The sequence below is a fragment of the Apus apus genome, chromosome 1 (assembly GCF_020740795.1).
Source record: "Apus apus isolate bApuApu2 chromosome 1, bApuApu2.pri.cur, whole genome shotgun sequence".
Lineage (NCBI taxonomy): Eukaryota > Metazoa > Chordata > Aves > Apodiformes > Apodidae > Apus > Apus apus.
In genome coordinates this window covers 204574759-204593550 of record NC_067282.1, presented here as the reverse complement: position 1 = coordinate 204593550, position 18792 = coordinate 204574759, and the positions used below count along the sequence as shown (strand labels likewise).

The following is an 18792-nucleotide window of genomic DNA, read 5'->3' as shown; positions in this document are numbered from 1 at the left end:
GGTGTTCAGTCTGAAGAAGAGAAGGGTCCAGGGAGACCTTAGAGCACCTTCCAGTGCCTGAAGGGGCTCCAGGAAAGCTGGGGAGGGGCTTTTTACAGGGCCTTGCAGTGAGAGGACAAGGGCGAATGGTTTTAAGCTGAAAGAAGAGAGATTTACGTCAGTGTGAGGGTGGTGAGACACTGGAACAGGTTGCCCAGGGATGTTGTGGCTGCCCCATCCCTGGCAGTGTTGAAGGGCAGGTTGGATGGGGCTTGGAGCAGCCTGGTTTGGTGGGAAGTGTCCCTGCCCATGCAGGGGGGTTGGAACTGGATGATCTTGAAGGTCCCTTCCAACCCAACCCATTCTGCGATTCTGTTATTCTGTTGTCAGGCCCTGGCCCAGGCTGCCCAGGGCAGTGGTGAAGTCACCATCCCTGGAGGGGTTTCCAAGCCCTGGAGATGTGGTGCTGAGGGACATGGGGCAGTGGTGGCCTTGGCAGGGCTGGGTTAATGGTTGGACTTGATTATCCTAAAGGTCTTTTGCAAACTAAACGATTCGATGAGTTTAAAAGCAGCAAGCTCAGGATATGTCAACCTAACAGCCTGATGACCCCTGCCCAAAACTAGTCAAAAAGACAACTTAAAATCCAAAAATGTAATGCAAGAGGAGGAAGATGTCAACAAGAAGTAGCAAGCTGAGCTCCAAGAGTGTTTCCCAGGGACTCAAGAAATCCTGTTTGATTGGAGACCCCATAGGCTGGATGAATTAATCTGCTCCTCATCTCCTTCTCAATATAAAGGGGCTTAGTTTAAGTTGGTCTAGCTGAAAAGCAGGAACTGTGATTTTTCTTTCCCTCCCTCGATCCTTTGGAGACTTTTAGGCTCAGTTTTACCCCACCTAATTATATAGTTTCAGCTGAGACAGTTCAGCCAGGAGGTTGGTTACCACAAGCTGCCTTCACAGCCTATGGAAAGAGCTGGGCACCTTCAGAGAGTTCAGCCACATCTTAATAAAGGTGAATCACTCTTTGGAAATGTCTGTGTCTTCTTACAGTCTAAAGAGAGTCATTTGGGTGAGTGGTGCCTTTACTCAAACTCTTCAGATAGGCTGAAAAATGCACAAGAGGTTGGATGTCCAAGGGAGGGAGGATGAAGGTTGGTAAGAAAGGGGTGGACACACAGGATAGAGAATAAGAACGTGCAACTTCAAGGTGAACATAACCATACATGGCACCAAAGACACAAAAAGAGGTTAGTTTTAGCTCTCAAGACAGCAAAGCTTGTCCAAGAAGGGTGTTGGCAGGGGATTAAAAAGAAAGACTCACGTAGCTACCTTGAACTGGTCAGGTTTTTCCCTGTCTCTGTGATTCCTTTTATGGCCTTTCAGTATTTCCCAAACCCTTGTAAATATGAGTTAGCTACACAGGCTTAACTCAAGAGTAGAGCTGCTTTCATTGAAATCTGCTGAAGAAACATCTAGACGTGGGCTGGAGGGGACTGAAGAAAAGCACTGTCAACACAGCAGGAGGTTTTGCGGCTCTGTCTCCCATTTTTGTTTTCATTTTCATCTCCAACCCGTCACAAACCAGTCAGAAAACATAACTGACATTTGCAAACAGTTTGCATCCAACTGCAACTGCACTTCTTCTAAACATGCAATTTGCAGAAGACACCTCACCTACCTCACATGAAATACGCTTCCAAAATTCGTCACCGGTTGAAACAAGAAAATCCAGAGCTGCTACTTATATACATGTCCAATCCATCCACACCCAGCCCTGTAAGGGTTTGGTGGCATTTTTTGGTGGCTTTTTTTTTTTAAATTTTTTTTTTTGCAATCACTGGAAAATATGAGCCAAATAGAAACCAAGCATGAACAACCTCAGCTGTGCATTTTTTAGCACTGACGTTCCTGCTCTGCAAAGGACTCTGAATAAACATCTTGCTTGCAAAAGCCTGCACTGGAATACACCTCATCCACGTTTGTTCACGTTTCCCTTCAAGAAACACGGGCACAAATTCCATGGGCAAATCTTGCAGAAACCATCTCTCTGGCTTCCCAAATTCTCACTGTCTGGATATCTCAAGAACTGACACACACTCTGCTGCTCTGGTAACTTCGCCTGATCGCGTGAGTACCCAGCTCTAGGGAGTTTATTCCCATTTTAAGCAGCTATAAATGATCCTTCCTCCACTAACCTTATCAACGTGAGGATTTATCCACCTCAAACCCCCAAGGAAAACCCAAGGCAAGGCTGTGTGGAACCGTATCAACACGGGATCCCTGCAGAGGGCATAACATCCCCACGGATCGGACCTGGGAAAACCAGGGAGCTGCTCTATTCCTCTGCATCATTTGAAATGTATATAGATTTCTATTTCTGTCAGTTATTTGCTAGCAGCAAAACTAGAACATTTCCTGTTTTTCCTCCTGCTGTAATCAGGATATTGCCAAATTAGGGCTGTCCTAATTACTCCTCAGCAGGTGCCAAATCCAGGAATGGCATCAGGAAAGGAAGGAAGGAAGGACCTTTAAATTCAAGCCAAAGAAATTACATCTATTGTCTGGTTCCAGTCAGTAGAGTTTCATATAAAATATGAGCGTTTTGGACAATGGCAGATGAGCAGCTACCAATTAACACGAGTGCTCAGATGAAGTTTAGCCCCCATATGTGCTCAGGGCTATTGTTGGCATTATTAACAGTAATAACGAGCCCGTCCGCGGCCGCTCGCCAGATGAAGCTTCTCCTGAATGAAACCAGGCACTAGGAAATAATGCTCCTGGTCAGAAAACACAAGGGGCTTTTTTTCAGCTTCCCCTGCTATTGCCAGCCTCAATTAGCCACGAAAGGAGATTATGTAGAGCAGCTATTACAGCCCACGTTGCTGCAGCATCTTTAGAGGTTTCAATGCAAGTATTTATCCCCGTGGTGTGGGGCACACTCCTGGTGCCCCTCTCCAGGGAGGGCCAGTTTACAGATGGCAACTGGGATGTATGGACAATAAGTTACTTATCAATGGTCCCCCAGGAAATCTATGACAAAGCAAGTGCCTGAAGGACTCAACCCCCATGGCCCAGCCTGATAACCCCGTGCCCAGTGGGACCACACTGCATTCAGCTTCCATATCGTGGCTGGGGAAGCAGATCAGAGATCACCCAAAACCCCTGATAAACAAAAACAACCCAGGATAGGGCATCTGATGACCCCTTAAAAGTGTAACTTTATGGAAAGGTTTGGGAAGGTTTCACAAAACCCAGTATGTGTGTGTTTATATGGTGTCTAGTAGTTACTAATTCTTACATCGCCATGCGAACTGAACACCCAAATGTCATAGAATCACAGAATTATAGAATAGTTCAGCTTGGAAGAGACCTTTAAAGGCCATTTAGTCCAACCCCCTGCAGTGAGCAGGGACATCTTCAACTAGATCAGGTTGCTCAGAGTGCCCTCCAACTTGACCTTGAATGTTTCCAGGGATGGGGCATCTACCACCGCTCTGGGCAACCTGGGCCAGTGTTGCACCACCCTCTCAGTAAAGAATTTCTTCTCAATATTGACTCTAAATCTCCCCTCCTTCAGTTTAAAACCATCGTCCCTTGTTCTATTGTGACAGGCCCTGCTAAAAGTGCATCTCCATCTTTCTCACAGGTCCCCTTTAAGTACTGAAAGGCCACAATAAGGTCTCCCTGAAGCCTTCTCTTCTCTAGGCTGAATACCCCCAGCTCTCTCAGCTTGTCCTCACAGCAGAGGTGCTCCAGCCCTCTGATAATTCTTGTGGTCTCCTCTGGACCTGCTCCAACATGTCTTTCCTGTGCTGAGGACTCCACAGCTGGACACAATACACAATACAGGTGGGGTCTGGTATCAATATAACTAACTGAAATAGAGCTGAGTCTCTTGGGAATATTCCCATGGAAGGACCTGACTTGCTTTACAACCAAGCAATAGATACATACAGAGATTTATGTTAAAGATGATGCCTTATACTCTCCACCTCCAACCTGAGGTCCTTTTGACTCATGAAGAGAACAGTCTGCAATTTCTAAGTTCTACTACCACTGCCATCCATGTTTAAAGAGTCTAAACCACAGTGTGATGTTGATAAAGTCACTGGGAAGCCAAGACTCTTCAAATACCTGTGAGGGACCAGCCCTCAGGACCCATAGCTGTTGGAATTGGTGCAGAAACCCCATTGCAACTCCTCTCATTTGCAGCCCCAAAGGCCATGCCTGAGAGGGTGGAGAGCACCTGATGGCTGCATATGGCCTGGGGGCTGCATGTACAGTGACTGAGATAAGGACAATGATCAGGGGCTGGGGGGGGAGGAGGTCCACTCCTGCTGCTCAGTCTTATGACTCTGTCATGCTTCCTCATCTTCATGAAACAAGGAAACTAGGCCTATAAAACACGGGGCTGCAATGGTTGGCTTGGGGAGCCTCCCTGACACCAACTCTCCCCCGTTGGCTGGCCCAATGCTGGATCCAGGACTGGTGACTTTCTATTATCCATCTCTCTCTAAACTTTTCTTCTCCTGCTCTCTCTCTCTCTTCCTAAAATCATGAGGTAACACAAGGCCACATGATGACTTTTTTTCTCAGGTTGTGCAGCTTAAACAGATCTGTGTTGTACTCTTGTGATCTAAATGTCAGCCTTTATGATCGTGCAGCCTAAGACAATAACTGAAGTATTCACATTCCTTCTATAGGTTTAATTCAACCTAATTCCATTACAGACCTGGAGTGTGGTTTCCCCTTAACCTGATCAAGGGGTATTGGAAGGTCGAGCATTTCCTTGGACTGTGACATTTTAATCACTCTCCCTGGAAGGGCCAGGTCTGAGACAAAGGTTGGATCCAGCTGCACCTGGCTCCTCTCTGAGAAGGAGTTTAGAAAGCAAGGGGGTTCAATCTGAACCCCCCTGGGTTGCCCTACCTGGGTCATGACAACACCAATGATCATTATTTCAGACTTTTTCCCCACCTAGAAAGAAACATCCTTTCCCACCCTAGCAGGGATGGTTTCTAGAAGTAACTCATGGCAAAACAGCAAAAGCCCAAGAGCAGTACCTCCAGCAGAAATCAGTTTCTAAGACTGCCTGTACCTGTAGGCAAGGGTGCAGGTGTCCTTGTACTCCTGGAGTTTCACACACACCATATTGAGGAACTGATCCGAATAGGCGCTCAAGTCATGCATCAGGTTCATCAGGTCTTGAACGGTCTTCTCCACGATTACTGTGCTCTGGAAAAGAAAGAAAAGCTGGTGTTTGAACAGGAGCTCAGCGTATATCTTCATTTCAACCTTCACATGTTTTGCTAATTAGAGTCACAGGTGCCACCGTGCAGCTGATGCTCCTCAACACGGAGCAGATGCTGGAGCAGTCGATGCCACCGAGCGATGTAAAGCAGAATGCACAAGGGAAAAGAAGAAACCAGGCAGGAGATGAAGAGGGGTGGTGTAGGGGTTTGAGCCCCAGGTCTGAAAGCTTGGATTTCTGAGCCAGTTGCTGAGGACCAGAGGAGTTCACCAGGTCCTTCCTCCACTAGATGAAACCTCAACATGCAAAAGCGTGATTTCCAGAGGAACCAGGTACACGCAGCTCCGCTGAGCTCTGCTTGGCCTTGCACAGCCCAGCATTTCACCCTGACCAATAACTCTGGGCTCACTGGTTGCAGACTATCCTAACGAGCAGGGGATTTCACCCATCACTCCCAGCCCCACATGCTGCACAGGTAGGGGACAAACTTTCAGCCCATGGCTGAAGTTAAAGCAGCTCCTTGCAATCCTTTTGTTACCTCAGGCAGTGCATGACAATCATGGGAACAACAGGGCAATTCTGCAAACCAGAGCTGCTGCTCCACATCCATAGATAAGCAAGTCTGGACAGCCTGCAGGAGGAGGGACCCTATCTCTGATAACATCCAAGATTTAAACAGCTGTGTATGAATAATTTGGTTTAGTTGGCATAGTGGTGCTGGGTTGATGGTTGGACTTGATGAGCTTAGAGGTCTTTTCCAACCTTAATGATTCTGTGATTTTATGAATTTTTGGCTTTCTGAGGCATCCCAAGGTGACTTGGCACTGTTTGTATTTAGAGCAGTGCCTGTGGAATTTAATTTGTTTGCTACACAGTGGAAGGAAGGTTATCAAAGTCCCAGGCTGATACAAATTGTATTAGTATTAGGCTCAGAAGGGTGAAAGGCTGGTCATTCCTGAGCTACGTGCAAAGGCAAAGAAGGAGATCAAAGCATTTGGTAGCCCTGGTTCATTTGAGAACATGTTCCTGTGGGATGGACTGCAGGTGATCCTGCTCTAGCAGGGGGGTTGGATCAGATGATTGTCAAAGGTCCCTTCAAACTCCAACCACTCTGTGTCTCTGTGAGAAATTCTGGACTCAAATTATACAGGGGGACCCCAGCGACCTTGAGAGAGCTGCATCAAGGCTGAACACAGCCCTCTCTTTGTGTTAGTCAGGACGTGGAGAGGAGTTAGTGACTCAAGTTGTTTGCAGAGTAGACTCTCATCAAGCCCCAAATCGTCATCTCTGCCACATCCCCACAAGCCCAATTTCCCTCTCTCTATTGATTTCCAGATGAAAAGGTGGCAGCATCGCCCTGATCCATAAGCCTGCTCCTCCAGAGCAACCCCGTGAGTGACAGGAATTGATTCTGCTCTGCTCCCTGTCCCTGACTTGGTAAAAAAGCACTTGCAAACCTCATCCTCATTCAGAGCACACATGTCTCCTTAGCACGGGGAGGGGATTGTCAAGGAAGTCACTGCTTCTGCTGCTCCTGGTGTGTCCTTGGCTCACATCTGAACTTGGAGGGGAAAAGAAACCAAACAAGCACAAAACCTTCTTGTATCTTATTAAGCTTGTTCTTCAGCAAATGACAGGAATTGTCCCCATCTTTCACACTGCAATTGGCAACAACTTGGGATTATTTTGTCCAAATGAAAACACAGTCTGGTGTAGCTGCCTCTCAGATGCTCCTGCACAAGCTCCTTCTATTATTACAAGTATCTGTGTTTCACTAAGTACCCAAGCCCACCCATGATGTGCGTGGAGGAAGAACAACCAACCCTAAAGGACTTGGGACCTGGAGTCATTACAAGCAAGTGAAGGAGACAAAGGCTGCAGCAGCCATGGATGCTGCTTCCATACCCGTGGGCTCATTAGCTACAAGACTGGGACGTCACCCAGGCTCTTTGCTGTCACTGCTCAGCTGCTGGTAGGGACAAGAATCCACCCAAATGGCAGTAAAATGGGTGATCCAGGACCTTTCCTTTGAGAGTAGACTCAAACCCATGTATGTTGGGCTGAAAAATTACCTCAAATTACCTAGTAATTCGGGGAAATTAGATCCAGTAGATCCACTGGGCTAGAGGCAGAGCAAAATCCCACCTTCAAGGGGGTGTTGGTTCATGAGAAGCTCAACATGAGCTGGCAACATGAACTGGCAGCCCAGAAACCAACCATGTGCTGGGCTGCATCCCCAGCAGCATGACCAGCAGGGCCAGGGAGGAGACTGTCCCCCTCTGCTCCACTCTCATGAGAGCCTCCACAAAGACATTTTTCTCTTCTTTGTTGTACTTTTCATTTTTCACTGGTATTTCACTGGTGAGGGGCGGGTGGGATTTTCAGCAGACCCGTAACATCAACTGATCTTTCTTAGTTTACCAGGGGAAGGATGTGTCCTTCCAGGCATCCTCATGTGATACAGCAAACTTCATGGCTTGAACCTGCACCCACACGAGGAGGAACCACACCTGGTCTTTTTTCTGCCCTTTTTCTGTTTCTTTACATAACTCAACATTGGAGCAAACAACTTAAAAATCCAAAGACTGCGTTACAAGAGAAGGGGTTTGCTGGTTTCTATGTAGTTTCTCCCACTTTCTCCTCTCTACAACAGCACTAAAATCCCAGCCCGGCTCCTGCCAGTATCTTCACTTTTGAATAAGATCTTTTGATTTGAAGGAAACACAAAGCCCCTTGCATGACTGAAAAACATAAAAGGAAGAAAAAAGGCGATTACCATATGAAAGACCACAGCCCGAGAGATGTATTTTTCTGTAACATTTTAACCTTTTCCAAAGCAATCCTGACACATCTGCACGTGTCCCTGGGGATGCTAAGTATGAGGAGGCACCAGGCCATGGTGCTGTAGCTGGATTCGTTAGCTGGGCCCAGCACAGGATCTTCTGAAACTCCGCGTGGGAAAATGAAAAGCCGCGCACGTTTTGTCAGAGTTACAATCCGGTTGCCTCTAACCCATCTGGATTCATTAACAGCAAATGGAGATGATCAAAGCACAATTTTGTGGCAAGACACTTCAGTGAAGCCTTTTCAAAAAAGGCAGCAGCCCACGCTAACAAGGGAAACTCATCTGCAGAACAACGTTCACCTCCTCGTACCTGCAAACGCGGCGCGGTGCTGAATCCTAACACCGTGCCCAGGGTGGGATTCACTTCTCCTACAGCACATCAGGGTGAAGGCTTAAAAAGAGCCTGAAGGCTACCAAAAATAAAAAGGAATGCCTTCTTACCATCGTTAGCTACTGTCGGGGTAATAGGATAAAAGAGAGCAGAACCACTCGTTATTGACACCGCGGGTTTTAATTTTGCAAACATTTCTCACTATTCCTTGACATGGTTCCTTATTCTCAGCTGTGCTGAAGCTTCACAGAACATAAAGCAGCTCCAGGGCAGGTATAATTTACACTCTGACCCGAGAGCTTTCACCTGCTCAGGGTGATGGAGAAGAACAAGCAGATCCAAAGGTATTATTTCAATAATCCCAAAGGGATTATTGTCTTGTTGTGAAGTTTTTTAAAATGACTGAACCCTAAAGCAAGAGGGCACTTGATGGAAAGGGATGCACAGGGAGGTTTGTTTTTAAAGGTCCCTGAAAATGCCCTTTCAGTACAATAAAGCTGCTGACTCCCCAACATGCAGAAGTTAAAAACAACAGGTCAACTCGACGTAAACCTTGAGATTTTCAATCTGTCATTTTGTTTTCTCTTAACCTCTTGGTGAGGATCAGTTAGATTAGAGCACCAATCTCCACCCTCAATATATTTTTTTTTTTTTCAGAAATCACAGCTTCTCCCATGCTTGGTCATTAAATTCTCTTTCTTGGGGGAAGAAGGCAAAGATGGGAATGCACTTTTTTTCAAGGTCATGTAGCAGTAGGACAAGGGGAAACAGTTTCAAGCTGAAAGAGGGAAGATTTAGATATTAAGAAGAGATTCTTTAGTGTGAGGGTGGAGAGACCCTGGCCCAGGTTGCCAAGAGAAGCTGTGGCTGCCCCATCCCTGGCAGTGTTGAAGGGCAGGTTGGATGGGGCTTGGAGCAGCCTGGAATGGTGGGAGGTGTCCCTGCCCATGCAGGGGGGTTGGAACTGGATGATCTTTCGGGTCCCTTCCAACCCAAACCATTCTGTGATTCTATGATACAAGGCCGTCTTCGCCACGTAAAGGGCTCTTGAAAACACAGCAGATGGAAGAATACAGCTTGACACTGGAAAGCTGTCCATTACTAGTCTGTTCTTGCCCATCACCTTGGCAGAGGAAGGCACCAGACGAGGCAGGACGTGGCTGCCTCCAATGAAAAAATAAATAAAGCCTAATCTAATTTTTAAGCTGGAGTTCAGCTGACAGCCCACAATTTTAAAAGGAGTATAAGGAGCCCAGATGCAATTAAAGGCTGGACAGCAGAGATGAAAGGTTTTCAGACCTCTTTGAGCTTAGTGCTGACCCACAGCTCCACATTTGGGACCATTTCCAAAGGACACGAGTGGCTCCGTATCACACTGACACCTTGACCTGCAACATTTATTCATGTTGTATTTTTTTTCCTAATTACAGCTTCTCAGCTACCCCCAAACATGTTAAACTGGCAGTATCTGCCTTTCCAAAGCATCGTTCATCCTCCTTTCCTGGCATTGAGAAGGTGTATTCAGCAGAGGGCCCCAGGGACCCATGGTGGGGCACTACTCTTTGGGCGAGAGCTGGAAATACATAAATAATTGTGTCCAAGGAGGAAGGCTCTGCCTGCCCCAGCAGAAAGATGTCATCCATACAGATTTATTCTGCTTGATGCAGCCTCACCTGTCTCAGGTGCCATGTGCTGTGCCATCATCTATTGTGGTGACAAACTTCCCCACAAATCGCTCCAGCTCCTCCTGTGGAGCTGGGGGCTGCACTTGGAAATGGGGTGGTTGGGGTTGAGGAGAGTGTGGAGTGTCTCCTTTCCTGCTGGGAAGGCTGGTGTTGCTTTCTTGTGGTACCTGTGGGCTGTGGGCCAATTCCTCACCCTGCAGGAATGATGTTTCTGGACAGTTTGGGATGGAGGGAATGAAGCTGATGGGCACAGTAGAGTCCCCATGGCTGGAGAGTTTCAAGATGTGGCTGGAGAAGGTGCTGGATAATCTCAGCTCAGCTCTGTTTCCCAAGAGAGGCTGGACCAGACGATCTTTTCAGGCCCCTTCCAACCTGGACTGTTCTATTCTCTGATCCATTAATGTTATGACTAATTTTATTAAGACATTTAGAGAGGCTGAGAGGGCTTCAGCAGCCGCGGGAGCTTGGCCAAAATCACACCCAAGGCAATCAGCCCTCAATTAGGAAACCCCTCCTTCCTGAGCTCCCCCACCTGCCTCCTCTGCTCCTCCTGTGCTCTGACCCGTGATGCTCCACAGCTTTTGGCTGCCAGCTGCAATTTGGTTCTTCTGTTGTCAATTAATGGTGGGTTGTTCCTGGGCGGGCAGGTGGAACGGAGCTCTGCAGCCACCTCCGCTTTCCTCTCCCTGTGCTTTGCTTCACCACTTGAGCTGCTTCAATACCTGGATGGGCTCTTGTGAGCTGATAAATACCAAGTCCTGTCAGTGCCTTGAACAGCCATGGGAGATGGAGGTAAAAATACAAATGGATTCCCCTCCTGTGCCCAAATTCCAGCAACTTAACACGTATCTTGCGAGACGGCTGAAATAACTGTTCTCCCATCTCATTAGATGCTGTTACCTGCTGGTGGAGCAGAGTTAGAGATGGAAATCATTCAAATCTGAAAAGCAGGAGCTGGGGAGCCAGTTTGCCCCGAATACTGAGATAAACTGCCTGCTTAAGCCTAATTGATGTCCTGAAAATAGCCACAGGCCTGGGCAGGAGAGTTGGGTGCTGCCCCAGCCCCATCATTGCCATGGGGAGCCAACCTGCACCCCTATTTCAGTCTCTCAGTGCTGTGGTTACCCCCACTAAAACAGAAGGAATCAAGAAAAAAACAACCCTGAACCAACTCAAACCTATTTTTTAAGCTAACAGAGGAAAGCTGACAGCCTAAATTGCCTGTTTTACCAATTAGTGGTTATTTCACACTGAGCTATAAGGGGGATTTTCAATTTGTTTGCTTCTGTGGTGCAGCCAGGGTTTACAAAGGGCTGGAGTTTTTAGTGTGTATCAATTGAAATACATGTTTAAATGCAAAAAAACTCCTTCTACAGTCTCACAATCTGATAGCCTGCTTTTCTCACCTAGCAGCTTTTCTTTTTTCCCCAGCAAAATGCATGATTCCATTATCAGTCCTGCAGGATCCTGCCTGTTACTATGGTTATTCTACATCCCACTACAACTTTGCTCCTTAAACACTCCTCACTCAGAGGGATTTTTCATTTTGAAACCATCACTCTGCTTGTTTCACTGCAGGTGATATTCTTCTTTTGATGGGCTTTATTCTGAGAGGTCCTGAGTGCCTTCATCACCAGGGAGAGGAGGAGCTCAGGGTAACCTGTGGTTTTGTCTCACCTTGAACTGTGGTGCTGCAGCAGGTAAATAAGTGCCCAAACAAGGTCTGGGATAGCTCTCATTTACCTGTGGGATCCAGAAAACACTTGCTCCAGTGAACTGGAATATTGATGAAGATCAAAATGTACTTCTTTTATTTATTTATGATTTATTTTAAATGGAGAACACTTACCAGAAAATCTGCTGATTACTACCTATAACAATGCAGAACTTTTTTCTTTCTCTAAACACCCTATTTATCATTTAGGATTTCACAGAGTCCATGATTTGAACACAGGAGCCTCTATTACACATGAATTTGACACTTCACTGTAGCCAACCTGGCTGAAGCCCAGCAAGTGCAGAAACAATCACCACTATTTAAAGCACAGCCAGAGGAGTCTGCCATGAGTGTTTTCCAACTCTGCTCTGCAATGGTTTTAAAAAAAAAACCAAGGTAAGTGGCTCTGCAATTTGAGTCTAAGAGCCCACGTGCCTCTTTTGCAAGATGTGAGGCCAAACCCCACACCTGGAAAGGCTGGAGAGGAGGCACCAGGACCATGAGTATGGCAGGAAGGGATTTTTCATCCTGTTCTTTGTCCAAATTTGATACAGGCTTGTGCTCCAGATTGTACTTCACAGCAAGGGGAAGATTTCTTGGCCAGATTTCCCCAAGTTTCTGATTCAAGTGAGTCCCTTCTTACAGCATCACAGGTCAGAACTGCCCAACATCTACCTACCTTCATGCTTTCTGATGTCATGGAGGACATGGACTTAACATCTGGGTTGCAGTTCAGCTCTTCTTCCCTAGCCTTAGTGACCACTATAGACTGATGCTCATTCATGTATGAGACTACAGTTCATCTGTCCCACCAGAAAACAAGTTTTCTACCACCAATACAGAAAGATGTGACCAGATAACTGCACATGAAAAGCTTTTCCCAGTGAGAAACACTCCACTGCCTGCTTTACGTGGCTCAGATGAACTCCACTTGATGGTTATCACAACACTTCTACTGCTCAGATATTTGCATAGAAGAAAAAAGTCCCCTTTTTGACCTCCCAAATGCCTGTAACATTAGGATGCTTTTCAATCTCCTTCTTTATCTTATTTAAGCCTTCTAAGCCAGCCATGAAGTGACCCAGCAGGTGGGAGCTGAAGTTAGATCATACCAGAGCAAAAACGAGCCTGGTGGTTTTTTCACAGTGAAGTTAATTAACCACACAAATGGTTTGGAATTGCCTGTGCTGGGTTCTCCACCTCTGCAAGGCTCTAAAAATCAAGCCCACGTGCTTTTCTGAAAGATAAGCTACATTAAAACTTGGGGCTACAGACTTGGTGCAGAAACTACTGGGTGAACATCCCAACGGCCGATTCACCTGGAGATCAGATGCACTTCTTCTGATGTTGAGCTCACACACATTCCACGTCAAAAGATGCCCAACGTGTCCTTAAAAACAACCAGCTAAACAAAACCACCTTGCCATGCCAGAAGGTCTCACACAGAAACATCTAAAAGTGGTGGTCTTTTCTTCTGCAGAACTAGCAATGCAAATCTGTCCCGCAGAAAGACACCAGAACTCTTCCAATCTCCCAAATTCCCCAGGGAATTGGAATTCTCAGCGCACCAACTCCAAGCCGATGTCCAGGAGCTTGCCAGCATGCCAAAAAGGGACTGAATCCAGTGAGTTCATCCTGCTGGAGAGGAACCATCTCCAGAAGCTGCTGAGCATGCCGTCCCCAGGTGGTTCTCACCTCTGAAAACACTTAATCAATCAGAGCCAGGGGACTGGAAGTATCTCCTTGAAGAGACAGATGTCTCTGGATAGTCTTCAAACAAACAAACAAACAAACAGACCCTCACCATGCCAAGCAGGTTGCAAAATGGGGAGATTTAGGTTAGACATAAGGAAGAAATGACTTGCTAAGAGGATGATGGGACCCTGGCCCAGGCTGCCCAGAGAAGCTGTGGCTGCCCCATCCCTGGCAGTGTTGAAGGGCAGGTTGGATGGGGCTTGGAGCAGCCTGGGCTGGTGGGAGGTGTCCCTGCCCATGCAGGGGGGTTGGATCTAGGTGATCTTTGAGGTCCCTTCCAACCCAAACCATTCCATGATTCTGTGATATTTACAAGCTTAAAAAGCAGGAAATAGAAAAGTTGACACTCGGATAAAGATTCTCCTCCTTTTTTTCCCATTGTGCATCCACGTGTGCAGCACAGGAGATGAGCAGGGAAGAAAAAAATTAGGTTGTACCCAGGGGAAAGCTTGTGACACTCCAATCTTCCAGCCTTTAGATTACTCTCCCATCAGAGGCACTGGCACTTGAGACATTTAAATCTTCACAGAATGATACGGCAGTAACAGCATAATAAGGAATACAGCTGCCTTGGCAGGGAGATGGACTGGATAACTTAATAGGTCTTTTGTAACTCTCACTTCTCTGATCCTGCTGAGTTCTGTAGCTATTATTAAAGGCATTTTTTAAGGTATTTTAATTTACTTCTCTAAATGGATTTCCATTCATTCACTCCCACCAAGTGAATGTTGTCAGGGACATTAGCAGCATGATAAAATAGCTGGAGCTTCATGCTGGTTTTAATGTGTTACATACACAAGAAAAGTCATTAGCTCTTACCCTTTAATATACCCTCTTTACTGCTGCCTGACTGTTTATCACTCAAAAAGTGCCAGGCACAGGCCACACTCTTCCTTTATTAATCAATATACATTTGTGCAAGGCTGCAATGAAAAGGAATAAAATCCAGCTATTTCAAGCACAGTTTGTACAGCTGAAAAGCTCATCCTTGACATTCTCAGCCCCTCTGAATATTCCAAGGAGTGGCTCTTCTTTGGATTTTACATAACTCTCCCAGTGACAGGTAAACTCACAGCAAGGTGATGATTTGGTTCTCGTGAAGTGAGTGGCAGGTTCCTTTCTCCTTTGTAATATCTGCTCTAGAACACCATTAGCAGCTGCAACATGAAACAAATTGAACATGGACCATGAAATGAATGATGCTCAGAAGCAGGCCATCAGTTTTGGGAGCAGAGTGAACCTCAGTTCTTAATAAATATTTTCATAAGGCTGGTTCAGTTTGGAGACTACGACCCATCTGTATTATTTGGATGAATAAGTGCTCTGAGGTCTATTCTCTTCAGTCTCAGAGCCCCATCATTTAAAGCATTACTTATTTATTACAAGTTTCTTGCTGGTGAGAGGGCACACACATGCCCCCCACGAAGGAGAGATGTTCCTGGAAAGATGCATCAACCACAACAAGTGGCTGGCTGATGGAAAAACAATAGCAATTGGGAAAAAAAAAACAGATGGAGAATGGCTTAGTATGATAGAGCCCCCCAAAGAAGATGACATTGTGCTCCCAGATTTATGCTGTCCATGTGGACACCAATGCACAGACTGCAACTGTGATCTAAATTCAACAAGAATTAATGAAAATGTGAAAGATCACTAGAAACAAAATGGCCAAATAAATCCATGAATGCCATGTGAAGGCTTTAACAGTTAACCCAGGTTTTGGGGCAAGTGCCTAAAAGTCTCACTTGTAGGCCTAGATGACAACATAGATTGACAAGACCAATGTCACTGGTGGGTTTCTGCAAGATAACAACCAACCTAGGGAGGATCCTGATACACAAAGGTCACTCAAACCTCACCTTAGAGCACCACAATTCACATTTCTGTCTCACTCTTCGTTAACCCAACTATAATGAAATGTGATGGAGAAGTCAGTATTTCTCCAAAGCAATCCTTGGGAAACATGTGGAGAGGGCAGAGGCCCTCCAAGACAGTCCAGCTAATCACATGCAATGAATTACAATTCCTACTCTGGCATCCAAAAGTGTATTAAAACCAGCAGTTACATTTATTGCCATGTTTTCTGTGCCTTGGCTTTATCAGCCAGCACAGATGAAAATCTGGTTAGACCCCAGGAATGGTGCATGGAGAAGAGGAGGCTGAGGGGAGACCTCCCTGCTCTCTAGAACTCCCTGAGAGGAGGTTGTGGTGAGGTGGGTGTTGGGCTCTTCTCCCTGGTTACCAGTGATAGGACAAGAGGAAATGGGGTCAAGTTGCACCAGGGGAAGTTCAGATTGGAGATTAGGAAAAGCTTCTTCACAGGAAGAGTGATGAGGCCTTGGACCAGGCTGCCCAGGGAGGTGGTGGAGGCACCATCCCTGGAGGGGTTAAAGCAATGGGTGGTTGTGGTGCTTCAGGAGATGGTTTAGTGGTTGGGGGTTGTAGAGCACATGGTCAGACTTAATGATCTTCAAGCTCTTTTCCAACCTTGACGATTCTATGATTCTATGTTTCCTTCTTTCCAGAGGCAGCTGCAAAAACATAAAAGCAGCTCAGCCTTGTTTAAGCATCCTCAAGGAGTTTAAAGAAGCCTCTTTCCCACCCCCCCCCAAACAATAGTTTGGGCTTCATCTGTAGGTGATCCTTTTCAAAATGTAGGAATTTGAGAGTAAAGAAAAGAAATCCCAAATATTCCAAAATGCTTTTAAAGGTTACCTACCAGCAACTAACTCCAGCTGGATTTCTGCAACTCAGCAGCTGTGTATCTGCTAAAAAACTTACTCTACTGGTTTTGTTGGGAACTCGTTGCCCCTCAAAATGTAGCCCAGGGCTGGACATTCCCACTGACAGTGATGATTGATGGGCCACATCAACAGCCACCAGCTCCCAGAGAGCTGCCCTCAAGGTGGAGCTCTTGGATTCTGCAGGGCTAAGGTTGATCTTCATTTTAAAGGGGAAAAAAAAATTATATATATATATAAAGAGAGAGAGAGAGAGAGAGAGAGAGAGAGAGAGAGGAATTTACACCCCAATGCACACAAAGACTGCCAGAGATGGCCAGAGGATGACAATTTGGTTCAACTTCTGATGTAGGTAATTTAGGTCCCCTCCAGTAGATTGGGCAAAATCAAGACCTCTTCCACATTTCCACTAGACCAGACTCATGGTGAAATGCAGACTTCTAGACAAAGCAAATCTCTGCCTGTCTCAGTGCTTAGGGAACCAACAGAAAGGAGTGGGATTATTCTCCTAGACCCTTCAGGCAGCAGGAGGACTGGAACTTGCACCTCTTATTGCACAGGCCAATGCTCCAGCCACCACACTTGCCAGGAGAGGAGAGACTCCTCAACACTCACTTCCTTTGCTTCCAAAGGGTTTAAACCAAATACATTCGTGTTACAGAAAAAAAAAATAATCACAAGAGAAGTCAGCAAGAAACTGCCTTCCAACCACCTCCAGACATAAGCCTAGTAGAGCTGGGGTCTCCTCAGGACAGCTCCTCCTCCCAGGTACAAATTAGGAAGCAAAAAAGCCAAGCCACTAAGCCATGAGAGGCAATGTACTCAAGGTAAAAAAATAACACACGTGTCTCTGGCCACAACTAGAAGCCAAATACCCTTAATCTTGTGAGATTTTAATTTTATGAAACCCTTGGGACTAGGCAGAGCTCCTCAAGTCAGAAACTACAAAAAAGCTCCTGCAAAAGGAAGCAGGGAATAAAAAGCTCTATAGATTCATGCATTCCCTTGGTTTACTATTCTGCATTTATTCTTGGGGCACGAGCAGGGTTTGAGTTGACCAAGTTAAGGACAACTCAGGTGCACAGCTTTGGAGTCCAGCAGCCCCAGGGGGATGACCCAGAGTTGCAGTGAGGAGGAAACTAAAGTGCTGCACATGATGGTATCACCTGCAATTTATTCAGTAAATTAAACCTTGTGCTCTACACATCAAAGACTAAGGAGATGACAGCTCTTGTCCTTGGATGTCCCCGAAGGATTATTTTGAAATTCCTTGTGCATGGAGATTGTGAGCAGCTCCCCCCACGTGTCTGACAGCTGGTGTTAACACTGAGCTAATCCAAACTGAGTGACCACTTCAAACCCTTGGAGACTCAGGTCTGACAAACTCTTCAGCTCAGGAGATGGGAGAGCAGACAACACCAGCCTTTGATTCTTGCAATGAGAAGCAGCAATTACAGTGAGACTAGTGGGCAAACTTGAAACACTAGTACAGAATCACAGAATTACAGAATATGAGGGGTTGGAAGGGTCTGAAGGTCACTGAGTCCAACCCCCCTGCCGGAGCAGGACCAAAAACTAGGGCAGGTCACTCAGAAAGGCATCCAGACAGGTCTGGAAAGTCTCCAGAGGAGACTCCACAGCCTCTCTGGGCAGCCTGTCCCAGGGCTCTGTCACCCTCACAGCAAAGAAGTTCTTCCTCATGTTGAGGTGGAACCTCCTGGGCTCCAGTTTGAATCCACTGCCCCTGGTCCTGTCCCAGGGCACAAGTGACAAGAGCTTGTCCTGCCTTCTGGAGGTCTCATGTATTGATAGACATTCATTAGATCCCCCCCTATTAAAACACTAGTTTCTCCTCCTTGAACACAGCTACTTGCCTCTTCTTGACTCAGCCCCCACTTGGTGACACATCCAGCTGTGGGACCATTTCTGAAGCAGGATGCTTCCACGTGTGGGCCACGGTGTGAGGAGCCATATTCTTGTACCACAGTCTCTGAGAAGCAGTGACCAATTGGGAAAATGCCCTTGGCCATCAGGGCACCTTCCCTTTCAGACTGACCATCTCAAGTAGGAAAGGTCAGCCATAGCTGCCCAAAACTCTGAGGAAATGGGATCATTTGGACACTTGCAGAGAACCTGCTAGACCCAGCACAGGTACCACCCAAGCAACTTACACCATCCTATTCCTATGGAGAGGGATGGAAAAAATTAAATCTCTCACAGAGTCTCATCAACACCTTTCAACCTAAACCAAGGTCTGGATGGGGGCCCAAGCTCTGCAATAAACATTTGCTTTAGGAGCCAGGGACACAGTTTGCCCTCCAGGATAAAGCCAAATGTCATGGGTGGAGGAACACTCCTATAACTAAACCCTGAATGACACGGCAGGGAGCCCTTAACTTCATCCAGCTTTGTCCTCTCTCCCTTTCACAACCACAATATCCAGGATGACAAGACCCCAGCTCTGCTGCTGTGGCATTTTATCACG

The 18792-nt window shown here is 46.4% G+C and overlaps 1 protein-coding gene across 1 annotated transcript in view; it reads right to left on the bottom strand.

Moving 5' to 3' along the window:
• EXOC4 (exocyst complex component 4) overlaps positions 1–18792 on the bottom strand; it is a 409379-nt gene that overhangs the window by 73159 nt on the left and 317428 nt on the right. The window contains exon 12 of the mRNA XM_051612171.1: positions 5081–5217. Within this exon, the coding sequence (XP_051468131.1) occupies positions 5081–5217 (137 nt within the window). The remainder of the gene's footprint in view (positions 1–5080; positions 5218–18792) is intronic.